Below are 22449 nucleotides of genomic sequence, written 5' to 3'. Positions count from 1 at the left end.
CCTGCTCTAGTTTTCTCTGAGGAAAGTCAACGCGGTTTTTTTCAGCTGGACTCCTTTCTTCGAAGGGAAGAAGGAAAATCCCACCTAGTTCGACTTTCATTTCTTGTCTTTCCCCTCTCTTTGGAGAGAGAGGAGGGGGGATGCAACGTGGACCCCGCTGCTGGTATCGCTGCGTCCCGCTGGCGGCCGCGGCGGCAGGGCAGGCTGAGGAGGAGAGAGGAGAGCGTTTCCGCGGCTGAAGCCTTCTCGCGGCGAGGAGCGGAGCCGTGCCCGCCCCGGCGCTGCGGGACAGGCGCACATCTCCCCGGCTCCGCGCCCACCTCCCCCGTTTTCCCCGGGGCAGCCACAGGATGGGGAGGCGGCCATGGCTTTGGGCGCAGCGCTGCCTCCTGTGCCTGGGCTGCCTAGCGCTCTGGGCGCCGGGAGCAGCTGGGCCGCCGAAGCCGCCGCCGGGTCGCCCCGTGGGAGGAGCGGGCGCCTCCGCCGCCGCGTACCGAGAGGACGGGGCCGGCGGCGCCGCCGCCAGCCGAGCCCGCAGGCGAGGACAGCAGGACGTGCTCCGCGGGTAGGGACGCGCAAAGGCGCGCTCGGGCCTCTCCTGCAGCAGCCGCGGGCCCCTTCCCCTGCCCTGGTCAGCGTCTGCTGCAGCTCCCCAGCCAGCAGCCCCCTCCTGTCAGCTGCCCGTGGCCCCGGCCCGCCGTCTCGCTTCAGCCGGCGGTGCTTCTCTGTCCCCTCCCCTGGTGGGGCTTAGAAACCGCGATGAATTTACCTGGGTGTTTTGTTCTGGGCGGCGAAACATGGTCTGTCAGTTTGTGGTTGTGTCCTGGGTAGACGTGATGTAGGGCTCCGTGACAACTGGCAGATGTGCCACATTGGGCTTTTTATTCAGTGTGTTACAACATTAAGAGGCTTTGACGTTCACTGTGCTTTGGCTTCTACTGAGAAACGATGTAAAACTCGGTGTTTTGTTTTTTTGGGTTTTTTTTTTTTTGAACGTCTGAGGAGTTCTTAGTGATTTGAGTAGTCTTTATGACCTTCTGTCTTGCACCGGATAGCAGCATGAAGCGAGGTTTCTAAGACTGCCTCTGACTGCAGAGCCAAGCTTATCCTGTGCGTATCCACGGTGGTTAAACCAGAGATGAATGTGGCCTGCTATTGCCTCTCCTGCTGCTTCTCTTTACGCTGACCAGTTGAGCTAACTCAAAATAAAATTTGGAACTCCTTACAATATAGGAAGGTTTTGTTCCTCTGGGGAGGACTGTAGACGATGTCTTAGCTATGTGCTGCTTTTGTTTCATGTGTTGGTTCCTTCCTTTTTATGTCCATAAAACTTTGGGTTCTATTTATGGTGATTTATATTTCTGTATAGACATTGATTTGTTTGTCTGTGTGGCAGACCAAATGTGTGTGGCTCTCGATTCCACTCGTACTGTTGCCCTGGATGGAAAACGCTCCCTGGAGGAAATCAGTGCATTGTTCGTAAGTGTCTGACTCAAGTTTCTAATGCCCTAGGGATAATAATAAAAGTGAATATTCCTCTGTGAGTTACTGCTCCATTCAGTATGAAAAAAAGAGAATTGACTTCTGTGTTTTGCCTTGTTTGTAAAAATAAGTAAAAAAAGATGAATTTACAGGTCCACATTTCTTGTAATCAAAAGGTTGGTCCATTGCTATCTTTTCCTTCATGTCTTTGTAGGAGACAAGTCTTTGCTTAGTTTTTTAAAAAGCAGAACATGGCAATGAAGAAAAATGGGAAAAAACCCTTCCATAAATAAAATAATCAACTATATAGTAACAGGAAAAACAAAGCCAAAAGGTCTTGATGTAAACAAAAAAAAATGTGAAGTTTTGTGAAACTTTGTGCTAGGCTTGGAATTACAGCCAAATGGAAAACTATTTTACATCTATGGTACTCATTCTCTGGCATGAAGCGTGTCGAGTCGGATTTTTGGCTGGTCACAATAGCTGCTGTGCTGACAGATGTGGCTGTTGATATGACTTGGCAAAAAAAAAAAAAAAAAAGAGGTGGAAATCTGCTCAATGCTCTGGTTAGGGAACGTCTACCTAGAAAGAAAACACAGAATTAAGTTCTGTCTGATAGAAAAAAGCTGGTCTTAGACACACACTTCTTACAGTCCTTAAATTTTAGTGTGAGTCTGTTCCCATTCCACCTAACCTGTCACCATCTCTTGCTCATAAGCATGCTCAGCTTCAGAATTGATGTTCATGAGCATATTGCCCTTTGTGTGTGCAATTAAGGTCTTTGTGATACTATGTCCAACAAACTAGACAGATAGGTTGATCTTCAGCTGGGGAAGGGATAGGTGGTAAGCCAAGATCTGCCCAACTTAGAGTTTAGTTTTGGGCAGTTGCCTTGTAAATGGACTCAGCCTGGTCACATGTATTTCTTTTACAGGAGTAACTTTGCCCTGCTAGTATTTCTTAGAACTGTGCCATGTGTGACTGATTTTTAGCTAAGGTTATCATAGAATCATAGGGTTGAAAGGGACCTTTAGAGATCATCTAGTCCAACCCCCGTGCAGAAGCAGATTCACCTAGATCAGGTCACATAGGAACAAATCCAGGCGGGTCTTGAAGACCTCCAAGGAAGGAGACTCTACAATCCCTCTGGGCAGCCTGTGCCAGGGCTCCCTCACCTGAACAGTAAAATAGTTTTTTTCTTATGTTTAAGTGGAACTTTTTATGTTCCAGCTGCATCCCATTACACCTTGTCCTGTTGCTAGTTACAACAGAAAAAAGGGATGTCCCAACCTCCTGACACCCACCATTTAGATATTTGTAAATATTAATAGGATCCCCCCTCAGTCTCCTCTAAACTAAACAGCCCCAGTTTCCACAGCCTTTCCTTGTATGAAAGATGTTCCAGTCCCCTGATCATCTTTGCGTTTCCTAGCAGAGGTTAACTGTGCCAATCAGAAGATACTGATATCAGTAGTGTGGAATAAGAGAAGCTTCTCAAAATATTCAGTTAACCTTTATAATTCCTTGCAATATTGGCTTCTGTAAATGTAAACCAGAGTTTTAAAAATGGATTTAGATTGCCTAATATGCTGTTCAGAGGTTTCTCAAATTCAGAGGAGTATCTAGGTCAAAGGAAATGAGTGAGAGGTGATGATTTAGGTGCTTTCAGAAATCTTAATTTATTATCCTTAAAAGATCTCAGTCTCAGGTCTCTTCACATACAGAATAGTCTTTGACTTGCTATTAATGAATGTGCACAAAGGACTCCTTCTAGTTCATGTGTACTTACTGGAGCTTAATTGCAGCTCTCTAACATGATTTTGCGAGACCATCTGTAGGATTGGCTGTAACATGTTTTTATTTGTGTTTTTTTGTGAGAGTTGAAGAGTATAGGTTTCTGTGTTCACATTAAGCACTTGCTAAGATGATGGTCCCTCTAGCTAGAGCTGTTCAGCTAGACAAAACCTGTACAGGACACCAGACAAGCTAGCATATGTGTTCCTGGAGTAGCAAGCTTATGTTCATTATAATTAGTGCAGAAACTAGTCACGTTAAAGTATTATTTGATGAAGAAAGTTGTACGATCTCATGGTAGGTCAACGAGAAACCATTCTGACCTTACTATGTTTTCAGTTGATAATGTGATGACAGTGGTTGGCAGTTTGTGACATTTATGATTAAAAGTGATCTTTTATCTTAAAAAAAAAGTCTGATTGGTTTACTTTTTCTTTAAGTAAACTGTGTGATGAAAGCATATTCTAAATAGCTATTAAGGCTTTCATCTACTACAGAATTATTCCAAAACAGATAATAAATAACAAGATGGTATACATGTAGACCTTGCTTAACCAGGAGAGTCAGCTGCATCAGTGGCCTGAACATTGATAAAAGGAAAACAGCCCTGTTCCCTACATCTGCCAAGGGCTCTGTGTCTGAGTCCTGTTTCTCACTTTTACATCTGCTAATGCTAGTGGTTTGTCTCTAATTTCCTCTAAATGATGAAACCTTGAAAAGTTTTTCACCTCTTGTGACTTGACAGGTAGGGCATAGCTCTAGAGAAACTGAGCAATAAATATAGGTGATCCAGATGGCGTCTTTTTAATGCCCAGAGAGTGGGGTCAGTGGACCACTAGTGTGGTTTTGTCTGCTCATCTGTTGTACAGAAAATATGGCCTTTATTGGTGTATGTCAAGGAGGTTGTGGGTTTATGGTATCTATTCTGGTTTAGTCATGTTTGACATCACTATAGAGCTTATGATTTGATGAGAGAAGGGGTAAAAGGGAGAATATAAAGTTTTCAGGCTGCATATCTGAATTCTCTAATGGGCCAAGAAAACAATTTGCCTCCTTAGGGGAGCTGTCTCATATATACATGTTTTTCTAAACCAGAAGCGAAGCATTCTCAGACAGATCTTCTCTCTGCTGTCTGTGTTTTGGGTTTTTTATGGTTTTTAGGTAGTTGGTATATTCTTGGGAAATTACTTACTGAAAGTATTTGTTCTTTTTTTAGCCCTTCAGTGGTGATAAGCTTCCAGATTATTGATTATTATGCAGTTATTTGCAAAGAAAACTGTTTCTTGCTTGGGTATTTTTGCTTTACCATCTGTTTTTTGCACGAGATGTGGGTTTTTTTGAGGTACTCCTGTGCTGCAGTGACTCTCCATCTTTCAGACTCTTTTGTTCCGATTGCTAAGACAGCACATTATTTAGTCATGTTCATTTGACTCCCCTTTGCCATTTGGATTTAGCCTTTCACTCTTCTCTCTCTCTCCTTCTTCTATGCAGTGGAGCTCCCTCAGCTGGTGAGGGAGAAGGGAAGGCACAACTTTGATGCATGAGAGTGCAGCTCAGCAGTGTGCACCTGATGGTTTGGGAGGTCTTCCCTGATATTTTTAGAAAGTTAGTTTCTAAGTGACAATGTGGAAATACTTGAATACAGGAAAATATATTTAGATAAAGCCTGGGCTTTGGACACTGACTTACCACACAACACCCTTGTGTAGAGTATGGATGATCTTAGAAAAAAAGTAGCGATTATAAGAGAGAAGCCATACCATAAACTGGCATTTGTGACCTATACTCACAGAATCTCAAGGGCTGGAAGGGACCTCCAAAGATTAACTAGTCCAACTCCCCTGCCAGAGCAGGACCACCTAGAGTAGGACAGGAACTAATCCAGGTAGGTTTTGAATGTCTCCAGAGAAGGAAACGTAACAACCCACCTGAGCAGTTCCAGTGCTCCGTCACCCTCATAGTCAAGAAATTCTTCCTTGTATTTCTTTGGAACCTCTTATTTTCTACCTTATACCCATTGCCTCTTGTCCTATCATTGGACATCATTGAGAGGAGTCTGGCTCCATCCTCTTGACACCTGCCCTTTACATATTTGTAAACATCAATGAGATCATCACCCCTCAATCTCCTCCAGGCTAAAGAGCCCCAGCTCCCTTCGTCATCTTGGTAGCCCTGCACTGAACTCAATCCAGCAGCTCCCTGTCCTTGAACTGAGGGCCCAGAACTGGACACAATATTCCAGACGCAGTTATGCAATCATGGATTCTTGGGAAAGTTTTCTACAGGTCTTGTGGTCTAAAATATGTAGTTTTCCTAATTTTGCATTACTTGTGTGTTAGACTGGTGTTTCTAATTAGGGAAGTTGATTGTCTGGTTTCAGTGGTTAGACCAACATTGGAATATAACATATTTGATTCTGTTTAAATTTGTGAGAGATACCAATTATACCAAAATTCAGTTTACTGTATTTAACTTAGTTACTTGTGCCTGTATGTTAATGATCCTGATGAACTGGGCATTGAAGTCTTGGTGAGCTGTGTCCTGTTTGTTAGGGTTTTTTTCTTTTTAATAAACCATTAGTTGAAGACTAAAATTACTGCTAATCACTGTCTTTTAACTTGTGTTCTTCCTCAGCAATTTGTAGAAATAGCTGTGGTGATGGATTTTGTTCCCGACCTAACATGTGCACCTGTGCAAGTGGACAGATATCACCTAGCTGCGCATCAAAGTCTAGTAAGAACTTACAGCATTTATTTTCTTTTTTGTTCTAAGTATATCTCTTTGTCAACTAAAAAATAAATACTGTGTAAATTCTTCAAAAATAACTTTTCATTCCTGTGTACATGCATATAACTTACAGATTGGTGTATCTAGGTTTTTATAAAGTTTGATATTCCATTGGTGCATGTTGAATCTTTGTGACAAAGTGAAAAAAGTAGGTGTCTAAAGAGATAAGCAAGTTTAAATATAAATGTGTGGTGTAAACTTATTGAGTATGTTTGTAAGAAATTAGATTGTACAGCCTCCAAGATAAAAAGAGTTCTGAGTCACTAAACTTAGTAATGGAAAACTCTGAAAAAACTCTTTACAGCTGCGTTTAAACTCATGGGTGACTAGCAGCAACAGTTTGGATGGACTTTGCTTACAAGAATACCTGAGCGTACACTTAACGGCATAGCAGAAAGTGTGTGAAGCACATGCCTTCTGTCTGCTGTCTCTGTTTTCATTCACATTTGCTTTTTGCTGTGGCATTTTTGTGTAACACTGGTGTCTCTCTGCCCGGCTCTGCTGTAGTCCAACAGTGCAGCATCAGGTGCCTGAATGGTGGCACCTGTACGAACGACCGGTGCCAGTGCCAGAAGGGCTACGTTGGAGCATACTGTGGGCAGCGTAAGTAGCAACATCTGAACTTAAATCCCCAGAAGTCCTGCAAATTAGCCTGCTTTCTTTGGGGAGAGTAGGAGGATAGAATGGTCAATATGTTGAAATATAATGCAATGTCTGAGAAATGTACTGCTATTTTGGGGTATAGTGTTTACCTGGAAGTCAGTTCCTGCATGAATGGTATTTGCATTCTTTAAAATTCAAGTTAGGGATCAAATTCACCAAAGAGTTTTGGAAAATCCTTTGAGAGCAATGGCAGTGTACAGCCCACTCTCCTTTTCTTAGCAGATGTTCACTGATTTTTCATTGTCTCAGAAGAACAGCCTAACTCCTAGGTTAAAGCATGTGTTTCTGTTCTGTGCTTGACTAAGGAAAAATTAAGTTCAAACTTTTGGATACCTTTTTGATATGGCAGATAAGCTAGAAAGTCAATTACTTGCACAGCTCTACCTGACACAGTACAGTGTTTTCAGGCTGTGCAAGTGTAGGAAACAGTAAAATTCACAAAAGACTGCAGGGATGAAGGACTCCAAGTGTATTCTGAGGTCAGCTGGCTACTGATTAGCCAAGAAATTAATTACTGAAGTTAGTCTGAGGGAGAGACAGACAAAGACAGCTATGCAAAGAGCAGTGAGACTGAATAGTCTGGAAGAACATCCTTTTCTCTTGTTCAATTTTTGCAAATGCTGGAGAGCAGTCTTGTTCTTACTTTGTTTCTCCTCGGATAAAATTCTCTAAAGTTTTAGGTAGTAGTTGTAATCCTCAATATGACCCGAGTCAAAGTCAGATTTACTTTCAAGAGTTGTTAACCTCTTCCTGCTACTTTTGAATTATCGGGTCAACATCTGAATACTTTCAGGCAGGTCATATTTCCAGTGGATAAAAGAAAAGAGGACTGGGTTTTCAAGCAGTGACTCTAAAGCAATGCAGAAAATCAGAACAAACTGTGGAAGCTGATCTCAGGGTATAGGATAGTTAACATTTCAAGCAAGATTGTATATTGTCTTCTAGACACAGTATGGAATAAATGTGTGAAAAATGTAAATACATCTTCCTCCCTTTTTACTAAAATGTAGTTGTGTTTTAAATCTGCTAAAGTTAGTTGTCTCACTGAAGTGTCATGGACTATTAATTCAGTAATGCTAACACATGCAGAAAAGTGTCTTCATTTTATGCAGAAGTTACACATTCTCAGTAAAAAAGAGTTTGATTTTGTAGTTCTTGATGCATTTTATTCCATATGACAGTATTCCCCATGGTGATATAGGAGGTATGTGTACATTTTTTTCCAGTTTGAAATCTTTACCTTCTCTAGGCTGCTGAGGTTGTTTTTCAGTGAATACTGAAATATGTCAGAAATGCCACCTTCACACTAGGCAGACTTTTGTCGTAAGGCAGCTTAGAGACTTCTACACCAAAATAGCTTTGCTGTTGTTCAGAGCCACTTAAAAATGGTGGAGCTGTCCTGTAAGGTGAAATACTTTGTTTTAGACTGTGTGCTAATCCAAAACAAGGCCATGGATGCAGTGAGCCTGAAAATAGAATTAGTTAGTTAAAGCGCTCTTTTAATGGTGGTTTGGAACCTCTCTGAAGAAGTGTCTTCCTTTCAAATTGAGATTTCAGTATTGTGGCAGGAGGCTTTGTTCTTGATTCAAACCATTGATATGAGTGAGTGCACCCAAGTTCCACAGCTGTAAAGCACCTTCTCCATCTATGTATAGTCTGTGTTTATACTTGCCCAAATCCTTTCATTTCTTGTTGGGATTTTTTAGGAAACACGGTTTTTGAAGGTACTTAAAGAAAAGATAAACTGGTAAATCTTTTCTCTTGCTCTAAACATCACTTGGTCTGCCAGTGACTCTGAGAGCTGAGTTATCTGTCTCTGTCTCCCCAAGCCTCCCTTGACAGGTTTGTTGCTGTTGTGACTGAATAACACAACTTAATGTGCTTAAAAACTCTACTATTTTGAGGTTTATATCTGCTAACTTTTGATCTTAAGTTCTTATGATTAGTGACTAGAGCTGCACAAGTGCTTAAAAGTACACTTAAGTCAAACATCTGCTAAGAATCTGTGCTAAATAGTATGAATTAAGCAGCTGCTTGCAATGAGAGCTAAGCAGGTACTAATGGAATTTGGACTAATGGAATTTGACTTCAGCAGTCACGTTTGGTCAATTTGTGTCCAGAAAGAGAGCAGTTGAGAAGAAGAAAAATATTTTTTAACATCACATATAGTAATCTTTGAAATACCATCACTGTAACATTAAAAACTTTTTTGTTGTTGTTAACTTAAAGCTGTCTGTGAAAGTGGCTGCCGGAATGGAGGGCGGTGCATTGGACCTAATCGCTGTGCATGTGTCTACGGATTTACTGGCCCTCAGTGTGAAAGAGGTAAAAGAAATAAATAAGGAAAGAAATGCTAAACAGTTGAATGCAACAGTACAGAACCTACATATTTTATGCTGTGGGTTTTCTGGCTGAGCGAGAGCTGCTGGTAAACCATTTATTACTCGTAATTATTGAAAGTGTCTTCTTTGTTCAGTCTGGCCAGCATAGTTCAGATTGGCAAGTACAAAGTTGTTAACACTTGGTAGGAATGTGAGCTAATTTAGATTTTTTATTTTGTTGGTAGGATAGTTAAAAGATGTGCTATCTTTTGCTCTCAACTATGTGAAATAAGACTACAGAAAATTGCTGATGGTGTTAGAATTGTGTAAGTGAAACTTTTTTAAGATTAGACTATATGTTTATCACACAAAGAAAGTCCATTAGCAGAGACTTATAAGAAGCCTGCTTCCATTATAGGAAATCTAGACTGTTTAGTTGAACTTTGTATTTTGAAGCCAAAACAGAAGAAATACAGTAATGTGGAACTGCTCATCACTAATATATTTGTGAAACATACTCTGTGTACGTCATTCTGACAAGTGTAACTCAAATTACTGTCTCTTTAGAACAAATTTTTAATGAGTGGATATGGTGAATATTGCTTATCAAAACAATAATATCTTTCAACTTGAAGGTTTCAAGAGTCATCAGTGGTGGTGTTTTAGCAGGAATATTATCCTTTGTCTTTCTCCAAGTTAGTCTGTTTGCAAATACATGTCCTCATTAAAAAGGGCACTGAGCAACCACAGTGTGAAATGCTGCAGCTTCTATGCATTGCTGTTGAACTCCTTTAAAATATTCAAAAAATCCTCAATACTAAAAAGGGAGGTGATCTCATTTGCATGAATAGCAACTAGAAAGTTACATTCTTAATTCACACTGGCAATTGACGAGGCGCCCACTTGGGGCAGAAGTAGACTTCATTGATTGATAAAAGAATAGAATTCAGGAAGAGCCTCTACAGGCCATCTAGTCCAATACCTGCTCAAAGCAAGTATAATAAAATCAGCCTCATCAGGTCCATGTCCAGTCAGATTTGGATCACCTTCCAGGATGGGTATTCTACAACATCTCTGGACAACTTGTTCCAATATTTGACCACCTTCATTCTAAAAAAAAAAAAAAAAGAATGTTCCCTATTACAAAGTCACAATTTTGCATGTTTCAAGTCGTATTTGTTGCCTCTCATCTGATCACTGTTGCCCTCTAAGAAAATTCTGTCTTCAGTTTCTCAGTATTCTCTGAACAGGCAATAAAGTCCCCTGGAAACCTTCTTAAGGCTGGATGAACTCAGGTCTCTCAGCCATTCCACACACTGCAAGTTCTGCAGCTTCTACTTTCCTCAGAGTATTTTTCAGACAGTTGCTTTTCAGTCTATGTTGTTATATCAGGTTATTCCATCACAGATGTGAGACTTGCTTTGCTTTTGCAGAACTTTATAACTGTCATCCCATTCTTTCTAAGCTGGCAAGGTCACTCTGGTGCTGCAAATTTGGTACCATCTGCAGTCCTGCTGAGAAGGCACACTTGTACCATCTTGTACCAGGTGGTTAGTGAAGATGTGAAACTGTTACTTGTGCCAAGACACAAACCTGAGAGGCTAAATTAATTTTGTGGCCTCTAGATTTTTCTAATCACAACTCTCAGTGCAGCCAGTTCTCCACTCCTTATCTATTGTTTATTCAGCCTGTATCTCACTAATTACAGTCTCTCTGTGGGAGCCTGTCTTGCAAGCCTTGCTCAAGTCCATCTGCATCCACTGCCCTCTCCTTGTCTTCAGCATTGATGACCTCAGGGTTGGAAGCAGTGATGACATTTGTCCTTGGTGAACTCATGGTGGCAGCTCCCAAACACCTTCTTGTCATTCATGTAACTGGAAATGGCTTCTGAAGGGTATCCTGTGGAATTCTCTGTTCTGAACTGCTCGGGGTTGTACATAAATTGTGAAAATGTTTTGTGCCATTGTTTTACGTTTGACTGTGAAATGGAAATAATTGCCATGGAGATAACTTAACCAAACACTGAAAAAGCAGGAACTTGTATTTGCTGTTAAAGGCTGTTTTGTATACCCACTAGATGTCATGAGCAATAGAGAACTGTAAAGTATGAATTTGTTTCTTTGTCAGTAATTGCTTGTTGCTTTCATTACTAAAACCAGGTTTAGAGATTTCTATTCATCACTGTTGCTTTAGGTTTTTGCTGTTAAATCCAGCCCATTCTCTGTATTTGCTTCTTAGGAACCAAGCTCAAGGACTCAGATCTTTTATGTTTTGGTTAATGGGATATAGGAAACATTATTCTGTTCAAATCTCTGTTACTATTTACAGCCATTTTCAGAAATGTCTTGTAGAAAGTCCACCTGCCTTCCAGCTAAAATAGGAGACTACCCAGTCTTCTAGTTTAGGATGGATTCTCAAGGGAATGGACAATGTCAGGTTGCTGTATAGTTTGAACCTTAGTTCGAATAGAGTTTACATTTGCCTAAATTCAGCAGTCTAACCTACATTTCCAAGATGGGTGATAGTTACAGCTGAACTAGAACACAGTAGAATTGTAATGCTAATTGATGCCTATTTTTTAATGGTTGATTGCATTAAGATTTTTTTTTATTTTATGCCAGACAGCTTGATAAGCTTGTTTTTTGTCCCAGATAGAAGCAATTGTTCTGGTTGAGATCTGCTTTTATTTTTTTACTAGATTGAGGGGTGTGAAATTGTGTTAACACATATGAGAGACTCCAGCTGTGATGATCACTCAGCGTTTTGAATAATGATGCTTATACTTTGAATAGATTTACTTGTTTAAAAGTTTCTAGAACGTATGTATATTGTTACTTCACTTTTGTGGCGATGAAAGCATTGAAGTTTCCTGCCTCACAATCAATTGTGAAACCATAAGGTGCAGAATTCAAGACACCTACAGGGCTAAGTAAAATTTCACCTAGCCTCTTCTCTTGGTGTTGCATAGACTTTCTTATTCAAAAAAAGAAGTTGATAATTTATTGTACTAGTATTCAGTTAAAGAAAGATGACTTCTGTAGTACATGTTGGTAATGACTATAAAAAGGCTCCAATATAGTAAGTGTAAACATTAATGTCTTTATACTTTGCACGAGCTGGAGTACATGAAAAATCTGTAATGGTCCCTGAAATGCCTCTTCTGTTCAATAGTAATTTGTAATTTACACTTTTATCCCAATAAGAGTTTATGCTTTCCAGTGAAATGAAAAAGTAATGATTTCTTCATCTATTGGTTGCAACAGTTGTCTGTAATACTTGACAATAAGAAATGTCACTGTAGTTTAAACTTGATTTTAGCAACAGTTTGTAGCTCTTTAACTAAAATGATCTAGTTTAAGATGGTGTGGACTTCTCTTGCAAATCACTCTGGAGATAGAAGAGATTTTGTTTGGTGATGTTTTTTACATCATCTTGTTTTAAATGCATACTTTTTATTGTTCTTTTAATTAAGTTCTTTTAAATAAGGTATTTTCTTCCTAATATAGAACATATGTAGCTTTCCTTCAGATTGACCTCCCAGCCTCAGTTACATGATGAAACGTGACTGCTTGTTCAGCTATCTGGGCTCAGAGCAGGCTAATTTCCGGGCTAGAGACAGCAGGCTGAACAGTAACTAATGACTGACGTGATTGCAGTACTTAACTTGAGGCTTGCTGCTGGGTTAACAAGAAAGCAGAACCTGTTTGGGAGCTCATGCTTTATTCTTTCTGATACATACAGTGACGTTTTATATTTCCTATAGAAGTCTGTTCCTTTGGTCAGCTTCTTGTCTGGGTCTTGTAAACACACAAGATTCAACTACTTGATTTTGTCGTATTGTGTTTAGGGGTTTTTTTAAGAAAAGAACAGATACTGAAATTTTGCAGTTTTTCACAGTGAAAAACCCTTGGGGGAAAAAAATAAAGGAAACAGATTTATAAGAAGCCTCATCCTCAGTTTTTTAAGAACAATTTTTTAAAGCACTATCAGTGGTTTTTCAAGACTGAGCAAATGGTAATTGCATTACCTCATGTGGCCTCTGATTTTTAAATTGATGATCTGCAGAGGTATGAAGCTATGGAAAGGGAGTGATTATTTCTTTTTTCTTCATCCTGAGTAAAGGGACCAAGAAGCAGTTTGAAAGGAGAGTCCCGACACTGGTCTAAGTTTGCCTTCATCCCATGTAGAAAGAGCCAGCAAGCAGTAATTACTTGGTTTGTGCTTACATGGCATATCATGGGAAGCAGAAGTGTTTGGATTGAGTAGAAATGCATGGATTAGGAAGCATATTCTTTTGAAGAAGAGAGCTGATTTCAGATAAACAATCAAGCTTTAGCAGGTGGGAAAGGAGCAAAATGACATAATAGTTGAAAATAGTGTGAATTTCTGAAAGGGGAGAGCTGTTGGGTTGTAAAATCACTGCCAATGTGTCTTAGCCTAATGTGTTTGTTGCATTTGGTATTCTGAGTACAAGTATCTGGGCACTTTCTCTGGCCATCCGAATTTTGGAATTCCTGTCAAAAGACTTGAGATTCCCTGCCTTTTTGACAAATGCAGTAAATCAGTGATGGGGGTATCTGCCTCTCTGCAGGGTTGCACTGGGATAATCAGGAAGATCCTGCCTAGGTGCAGCACTTTGCTGAAGGTGGAGGTAGTTCAGTCTTTAAACCAACAACAAATGGATGAATATGTGGAAATTGCTCCATGAAAACCAGATGGTGGTCAAAGCAGACATGAGCCAGGGGAACTCTGAAGAAAAGCCTGTTTTATTTTTGGAAAAGGAAGTTAATGGCTTTGAGCTGCAAAACTGCTAAATCAACACAACTGCCACTAGGGCTGGGACAAAGGCTGGGCTCAGTGATCTTAAAGGTCTCTTCCACCACATCTATCAGGACTTAAGATGCTTAAAGCCAAGATGACCTGCATATGTGCTGTCTTGACAAATTCTGCTCTGCAGTACTCTGAGCTTATTTTGTCCTAGGAGGAAAAGAAACAGGGTGAGTGAAGTGTCCGTGGGGCTGGAGAACAGCATGTTGTGAAGGACAATGAGAGAGATTTGAGGCAGAGGCTGCAACTGAAATAGAGGTTTATTTTGTTTATCTAAACACAATGGAAGAAAAAAGAGGAAAAAAGGTGGTCTTCTTCAAGGTGGGAAGAGCATGAGGAAGCTAATCAAGAGCACAGAGTAAGGGGCAGGAGAAAGCAAAAAGCATTCTAATTGGAAGTATATAGTAATTGAAGCGGAAGAGGAAAAAACAAAGAATACAGCTGAAATGGAGCTGTACTGAAGGAAGTGATTGTCACTTGAAAGTGATAAAGATCGTTTAGGATAATGCCTAAGAATGACATTAAGCTTATATAGCAAATTGACACAATTATATCTAGGATTCAATACTTCTTAGGTATATTTTCATTTTAAAGAAAACATACACTTCATCTTTAGTCTGCAGTGCTGCTGAAGATGCTTATGTGTGCCCAAGTGAAAGTGATTGAGTGTATAGGAAGCAAGGAGGAAGCAAACCTCTTTAAGAAACTACTATTTCCTCTGACAAGTATTCAGAAGATCTATTAACTTTACATAACTCTTAATGATTATGAAAGGACCTGGATTTTTTTCTCAGGTTGCTGGATTCATTTTAACTGTCCCTCAGGGACTGTAAGCTTTGTTCAGGGGCTTAACAGCAAAAGTGGTGTTCCGATCAGTGAGCTCTTCTCTTTGTGTTAGAGTTGTGGGAATGGAACTGTTAAATTTTGCTGGATTTTGCTTTGCAGTGACTGCTTTTAGCCTGAACTGAAATAGAGATTCTTTTTGTGGGATCAGATGTGTGTGTATGTGTAACGGGTTCTTCATCCTTCAGAATGGAGAACTCTCTTCCCAGCCCCCAAGACAGGCTGAGGCACATGAGGTTATTCCTTGTGGAAGGCTGAGCAGAGAAGCCTCAGCAGACACAGCACTCAACCAGATATCCTGAGTTTCAGTCCAAGGTTTTAACTAGGGGTTCATCCTGCCAGTTCTAATTAGGTGATATAAGACTGTTGAATTTTGCATGCTCTAGGAGTGAGTATAAATGAAAATACAGGGCATTTTAGGAGAAGCTGGGAAGAACGGAAGGCAATAAGTTTAGTAGTTTTTAAAAATTACTGAATGCTGCTTTCGGCTATCAACCAGCATTATTCTTCTTGCCACAGGTTCATGTGTCATGGTGCCTTTTTTTCAGTGCATAGTAGGTGGAATACTTGGTAAATAATCATGTAATTAATTTTAAGTCTGCTTTTAGTGTTTGGAAAGTGGAGCATATGATCTTGAGATTTTCTGCAAGTTCCTAAAGGAGTTGTTCTGGGCCTGTTGAATGAAGGAACAAAATACTAGTTCTCTGTAGCATACTGTAACTATATGTTTCAGTTCACAGTGGGTGTTAATCACTGCTGGGATAAACACAAGAGTTACATCAGGAAGGTGAAGTCTAATTTAACTAAAATCTAAGAATAAGTTAGCAGTGGTTTAAGGCCCTACAAAAGGTGAACCTTCCTAAAATCTTCAGTTTTCACGTCTTGTGGAGGCGAGGGAAGATGATATCTTTGGGAAATTCTGTCTAATCTCTTTCCTTTCTCAGTGAAAATTTTACCCTTTGTCAGATACATAAAGTATTTTTTTAAAATTATTTGAGGAGTGAGGCTATAGGAGCTGAGCAAAGCCATAATGGCTTTTTTAGAGTTTAGGAAGAAAAAATAATTTCTTTAGAAAAATGAAGAAAGTTATTAATTTATTAAACTAATATATCCAGAAAAAAAAATCTAGAGATATTTGCAGAATATCTGTGTCAGAGATCAGTAAAATTGAGATACTTGTCAACAGGAATCATCTTTAACAATGAAAGTGCAAAGTTCTCTGATATACTCAAGTGAACAGGGAAACTTCTCTTAAATTCAGCAAGTGCTAACATTTTGTATGGCTTAGGTAGGCAGTTTTTGACAAAATTTAAAATTGAATAAAAGCATATTTATAAAAGTGTATTTTAAAACCCAGTTCTGCAGTACCCTTGGAATGGAGAGAAAATTAAATTACTTGCTTTTGTGATTGTGGAATGCATTAGGAGAAATCAAACAGATTTACAGATAAATTTACAAATACTGTGTTAGAGGAGACTTGAGAGATTCCAGAGGAATTCAGGAAGTTGCAAATAGTTACAAATGTCTGAAACAGTGTTGTATTTCTGTATTACATACAAGTTCTTGGAAAAAAAACTTGGAAAAAAAATCTGGAAAAAACTTGGGAAGAAACTACCCATAAAAAATCCTACTGAAGTATAATGTGAAATGCTTTTCAAGTTGTATAGAGGTTTTTATTATTCAGGAACGTTAGATAAATGAAAGAAGGTCTTGAAAATGCCAGTAGAGAAAAAGAAAGTATATGAGAGAGCTCTCATACAAAATGGGGTCAGTCAAGCCTCAGGTCCTGTTGCTGCCAGTAGCCAGTTTAACAGGAAAAGTGGCATTTCCCTGAGGTTTTTCCTGGGGTAAGATAATTTTCTGGCTTAGGATTTTTTGGAATAAGTGTCATTGCAGTTATTTTTAACACTCACTCATTTATTTTTATGCCGTGCTTGTGACCAACTCTGTCCCCTCACTCCTGAGATCACTTAGGAACATGTGAAAACATCATGAGCCCCAGGATTCCTTCCAGTTTGAAAACTAGTTACATTTCCCCATTTTCCATTCCTTACTCATGTAAAGAGCTTCCCTTGTATTTCATGTCTTGTTTTATGGAAGAGCCTGTGGTCAAGGACCTTTAAGTGTCCTGCTAGACTGTCTCTGCTTCTACCTAGTAGCTGTGTTTGTTAAGGAGCCACACAAGGTATGGGGTTTGATTTTTCTTTTACAAAAGCCACACTGATTCTTCCACAAGGAATACTTAACAGTATTCCGGTGTTGATTAAAACCTAACTCATTAAGAAAGGAGGTGTCATGGCTCTAGATGTTATTTAAATTCAGATTGTTGTGGTGACAGGCTTAGAAATGGAAACTACAGGAAGTCCGCAACTTTTTTTCAGGTTTTTTTTTTCAGGTTTTTTTTTTGGTGTGAAGACACGTGAATTTCTGTGAACTTGATAATAATGTGCCCTGGTTCTCTTGGATCTCTGTCTTCCTCTTACGCGCTGACTTAATCTGCTTCATTGGATTATGTTAATCTTCTGATTTTTAAACTACAGTCATTAATTCTTTGTATAGAAAGAAATAATCTTCTTGGGAATGTTCCACTTCCTGCAGTTCTTCTACATATTTTTTGTTAGTAATGGCAAATTTTGAAAAGATGTCTTCAAAAGGAAAGCTCTTAACTGTCCTTAGAGTATGGCATGAAAATGCAAGAACAAGATTTTCTCTGTTTTCCAGTCTGTTTTCTGAATATTTTCAAGTCTCATTTGGGTGAACTGAAAGAATTTTTGTTGCTCATCCATCAGAATTTTTTAAAAAGTCAGAGAAGAATTAAATGCATCTTGTTTGGTGTTTGGAAAGAAGCAAGAACATGGCCAGACTAAAAAATGTTCCACAAAGCAATTAACTTTGTGTATTATATATAAAAATATAATTATATATACTATTATATATCTTATATTTTATCTATTTATATAGTGAGAATGAATGTTGGACAAGAAAGAGATTTGCTTTGAGTCCTTTGGGAAGTAATGGGTTTTTCCTCCTTTAGAAGTATGCTTAGACTAATTTGCTCTAGAATTCCTCACAAAGTACCAGTGAAGGTTCTAGTGGTCTGGATTTTCTGGTTGTTCCAAATGCAAGGAAAAGTGTGTGTTACTTGCTCAAATTTTTTACCTAAGGACTTCAAATTTTATAAATGATAGACAGACGTGGATGACAGATGACTGTCTTTCCATAAAGTGAAAAGTGAAGTGTTAGCAGAGGTCAAAAATAGCTTAATTTATTAGTAATAACTCATTTTATAACAAGAAAATGATTTAATTGTAATTATTTAGATTGTGTTAATTATGTTTCTGGCTTGTATAAGCCTGTAGCTAAGCTTTTTTTAAAATGACTGTTCACGGAGAAGTTATTTCACTATTTAATTGCTACCTTAAATTAGCTAACTAATAGTCAATGATATGCAAGATGTTCAAAGTGTGAAAAGCCCAAAGGAAGAGCAAAAGAAAAGTGAATGGAAATAACAAAGTAGGAGTTGAAATATACCTTATGAAGCAATAGACTAATGAAAACTGTGGAAGACAGTTAGAAATGAAGCTGAATAGAATAAAAGCAACATGGGTAAAGAGTAAAATTTGCATTAGATAGGGACTGACAAAAGGAAGACACTACTGAAGTACGGTTTGTAGACTAAGTTTCAACACCTAGTGGGTTCACAGCAGTGTAGCTATACACGCAATAACGTTATCAGCACATTTGAAAAGGCTGTAGTAGGGTACTGGAAACCTGGATGTGTTGCTAAACTTGTGGAGGTGTTAAAAGCTGTGCAACAAAAATTTTAGATAAATTTCCAGAAAAACAAGGGAGCTATCAATAACATCAGTTCTTACTGTTCTTAAAGTGGAAAAAAAATGGAGAGGTAATTATAATCCTTATAAAGGAAATACTTCCTAGAAGAGGAAGTAAAAAAGCTCTTTTTGTATCTTTGGTTGCTCTGTGTGCCCCAATAAGGACTCTTACCTCAGTATGTGGTTTGGGTGATCTTGTGGCAATCTTTTGATACTGTGGCTGCTATTTCTTTAGTGTCTTTGTGTGTTTTGCCATTGTGGCAGGAGATTTATTTTTTGAAAAATAAACTATTGACTACTTATATGGCAGGATGTTGGGCAGAGCACTATTGTGGTCAAGCCTTGTTGAGATATGAAGGAATTAAAGAATATAGTGTGCCTTGGTCCAGCTTTCAAGAATCCAAGTTTTCATGAGAAATATCTTTTCATTTTCATCTTATGGGCAAGTCGTGTCTGTCAATAAAATGTGAATACAAGGTTTTGTGCAGGGTACAGAGTTTCAATGTCATTGAAAGTCATCTGTCAGGCTGTGACATGAAATTTTCTTGCACTTCCCTGTTCTACCTACAAAGTTTTGTTGGTGTTGTGCGAAGGATGAAAGCTTGATGTTTGCCTGTCAGAGTCCCTTCCGGGGACTTTCACTGAAAGCAGTTTTTCAAAGTCAAGAGTTAGAATTTTGATTATGAATCACAATTTTGTACATTTGAAAAATTGATAATTTATTAAGGTGACAGGTGACAGATTTGAGATTGCCATTAATAAATACACAATGCAAATAGATTGCATTGATAAATGCAGGAGTGCTGATATATGATAAAAAAGCACTATGATTACCAAGAAGGCATCCTTGTCTTAGTGGAGGAAGAGGAGTACAGCCTCTCAACTGTCTCTTCTGGATCTTCAGTCTTTTTCTCTCTGTTGCATTCTTGTCTCTCTGAGTCAAGTAAGAAGAAACAGAGCGAAAATGCTCAAAAAGCTAAAGAGCTCTCTGCTCCTCTCCCTGGGGACTTTTATACCCTAAACTTCTCTGCCCCCTCCCTGAGGTGATGCTTAATATGATTTGGGTGGAGAGTTGAGGAACATAGTCATATATGTTTAGCATGTACTTCTTTTTGCTAATTATCATACTTAGATATGTCAAAGAGGTGTTAACTTTAGTATTAATATTATGGTTAATTAGGCAAGGGTCTCACTCCTGGCACCATGGTCTTGCTGAAACTGTTTTGAAGCTGTTTGTCAGCTAAATTGTGTGATTTATACACAAAACAGGCCTGTCTTGCCTCCAGAAGGCTTCCTCCTTTGGCTGCTTCTCACGCTGATCTCAGGCCTCTTTCTCACAGGTCTGCACAAGAGATAAGCAGGCACTGGCACTTTCAACCCTTTATGTGCGATTCCCACAGTTGGCATGCTATCACAGTGAGGATTTAAGCGGACTTGGCTTCACTATGGCCTCTGGTTTTTGATGGACTTAGATCTTACTCTTAACTATATGGTGGAGAGAAAAATGTTCTCCTCCACTAAAGTTTTGAGGTTTGGCCTTTGGGGACAGGTATTATTTGTTATGCTGTAGTAATGAAGGAGCCTACTTGTGAACCAGAATGCCAATATGCTGAGAGTTCCTCTAACTCAAAGGAGGAACATAAGAGGAGAGAGCAATAGACAGCACAATAACAGTTTGTTTACTGCCTTGAATTTTGTAGGCATATCAGCAAACCAAAGATGTGAGACCCTAATATTAGACTCATGAGTGTGAACTGCTGAATCTTGCGAAAAGTTATCCTTGTGGTTTCTTATCTCCATATATACTTTGCACAGGGGTAATTCTTGAAAGAACTGATGATTAATGTTTCATTGTATGACTGGATGTGTGTTAAGTATTTGTTCAAAGATGCATTTCATTAGAATCCATTATCCAAACTTAGCTGCAAACCTTGTATAGTAGCAGGGCTTGTGGAAGTATAAGTATATATACATATACATACTTATACCAGAAGCTCTAAACAAATCAAACTTTACTGGAACCAGGATTCAGGTATATTTATTTCCTAGCTTTTATTTTACACTTCAAATTTTATAGCAGTCAGCGTATGGTGCTGCTCAAAACCGCTCAAAAAGCTAAAAATCTGTTGCCTATGGCAACAGATTCTTCCAAGAAGTTTGTAAATATATGGAAATACTTTACTTATAAAAACAACTGAATTCCATAAATGATGTAAGCGAAGTATTTCCATGTTTCTGTGTTTCTCTTCTTTTTGTGTATGTATATTTTTCAAAATGTTTCATGTTTTAAAATATTAGAAGCATTTTCTTCAAAGTTCAGATTTATTACTGAAAGTTGCAGTGTATTTCAGCAGTATTGTTTATCATCTGGTACCTCGCCATTCCTTTGCATGTACTTAGAAGTGTAAGAGTGAATTATGTTAAATTAAAAAAAAAAAAAGATCTGCAGATAATACTATATTAAAACTTTGTCTGCTTAAAACTGGCATGATATCAGTTGTATTAAGACGGATGTGCAAACTGCAGAATGTTGTTTTTGGAAAAGAACAGCTTTCACTGTTCCAGCAAGGGGAAAATGAGAATGTGCTTAGAATGGACATGACAGCAGTACTGATGAAAACTGGACTTTTGCTAAAAGCTACAAAGCTACAAAGACTACTGCATTAAACACTCTTTTTTTTTATGTATTCCATTTAGGGCTGCCCTCCCCTCTCTTTGTAATTGACGTGTATGTATTAAGTTGCTTAATTAATCACAGGAGTTTGTGTGATGGAAGGTATTGTGTTTCAGGAGCTGGTCAGTAATTGTAATTGTGGGACCAGTAGAACACTGGTAAAAATTCAACTTGAAAATGAAACCTATCAACTGTACAGGAATGTTCAATCCTTCATGATATATTTACCATAAATGTTCAAAACCTTTTTCAAACAAACTGCTCTTCTTCACTATTACATATCAAAATAAGTTTATATAAAAATCATTGCTTCAGCCAATGACTAAATAACCTTCTGGGCTTGTATCTCAACTTTGAGCTATTCAAAATTTAAACTGTTTAAAAGACCTTAGTGTTCGTTGTTTGCATTAATCATACACTTAACTGTATTAAACAGTTAAAGGCTTGATACACAAGTTTTCTTTATTAAAAAAATGTCAGGAGGAGACTCATACTTCATTATTTGAGCTTTCATTTACATGGGCTTCTTAATTTAAATAGCTGTATTGCCCATAGACTGGTTTTTTCCAAGTTAAATTAGCAGCTTTGCCAAGTCTTTTTCGATTTCCAGGAGACTAGCTCTCACTTTGAGCCAATGATCTTTTTTTCCATAACTTTTTGAATGTCACCTTTGGAAAAAATGCTTTTTATTTATATCAATCCTGAATCAGTGCAGTTCAAATAACTTCTTGTTACCTTTGAAACCTCCCTTATGGTGAACTTTCAGTGTTGACAGCTAAGCATTACTGAAAAAAGAACAATTTTCCATATTAGGATAGCTAAAGTATTGAAGGAAAACCAATTTAAACAAAACAAACATATGTACCTTTGTAATGTTTTGATATCTTTTTGCATACTGTGACTTACGATCTGCAGATGTGGGAGTTTAGCAAGAACAAGCATATTTACATATGTGTACATTTCAGATCTGTGATGTGAACTCAAGTACAACTGTCAGTATGGCAAACCCTTTCACATTCAGATGAAAAGTCATTCAAGGAAAGCCCTGATCTCCTATTTTTTTGGAAACGGAGATCTAGGCAATGCTGTCTTTGATCTAGAATCAGTGGGAGAATGGGGTATGCCTTGTTCTTCTGATCCTACTGATGTAATGGTAGGAGTCACGTATAGTGGAATTTCCCATTGCAGGAAGGTGGAGCTCAATTACTCTTTCAATTATTGAAAT

General features: G+C 38.6%; 1 protein-coding gene across 1 annotated transcript in view; it reads left to right on the top strand.

The window, feature by feature from the left end:
- The first annotated feature begins 350 nt into the window (after positions 1-350).
- FBN2 (fibrillin 2) overlaps positions 351-22449 on the top strand; it is a 151749-nt gene continuing 129650 nt past the window's right edge. Inside the window, exons 1-5 of the mRNA XM_062016448.1 lie at positions 351-565; positions 1397-1479; positions 5911-6009; positions 6571-6666; positions 8956-9051. Coding sequence (XP_061872432.1) covers positions 351-565; positions 1397-1479; positions 5911-6009; positions 6571-6666; positions 8956-9051 — 589 coding nt within the window. The remainder of the gene's footprint in view (positions 566-1396; positions 1480-5910; positions 6010-6570; positions 6667-8955; positions 9052-22449) is intronic.

This window comes from Colius striatus, chromosome 30 (genome assembly GCF_028858725.1).
Source record: "Colius striatus isolate bColStr4 chromosome 30, bColStr4.1.hap1, whole genome shotgun sequence".
NCBI lineage: Eukaryota > Metazoa > Chordata > Aves > Coliiformes > Coliidae > Colius > Colius striatus.
The sequence above is the reverse complement of the archived record's forward strand: the minus strand, read 5'-3'. Positions and strand labels throughout refer to the sequence as shown.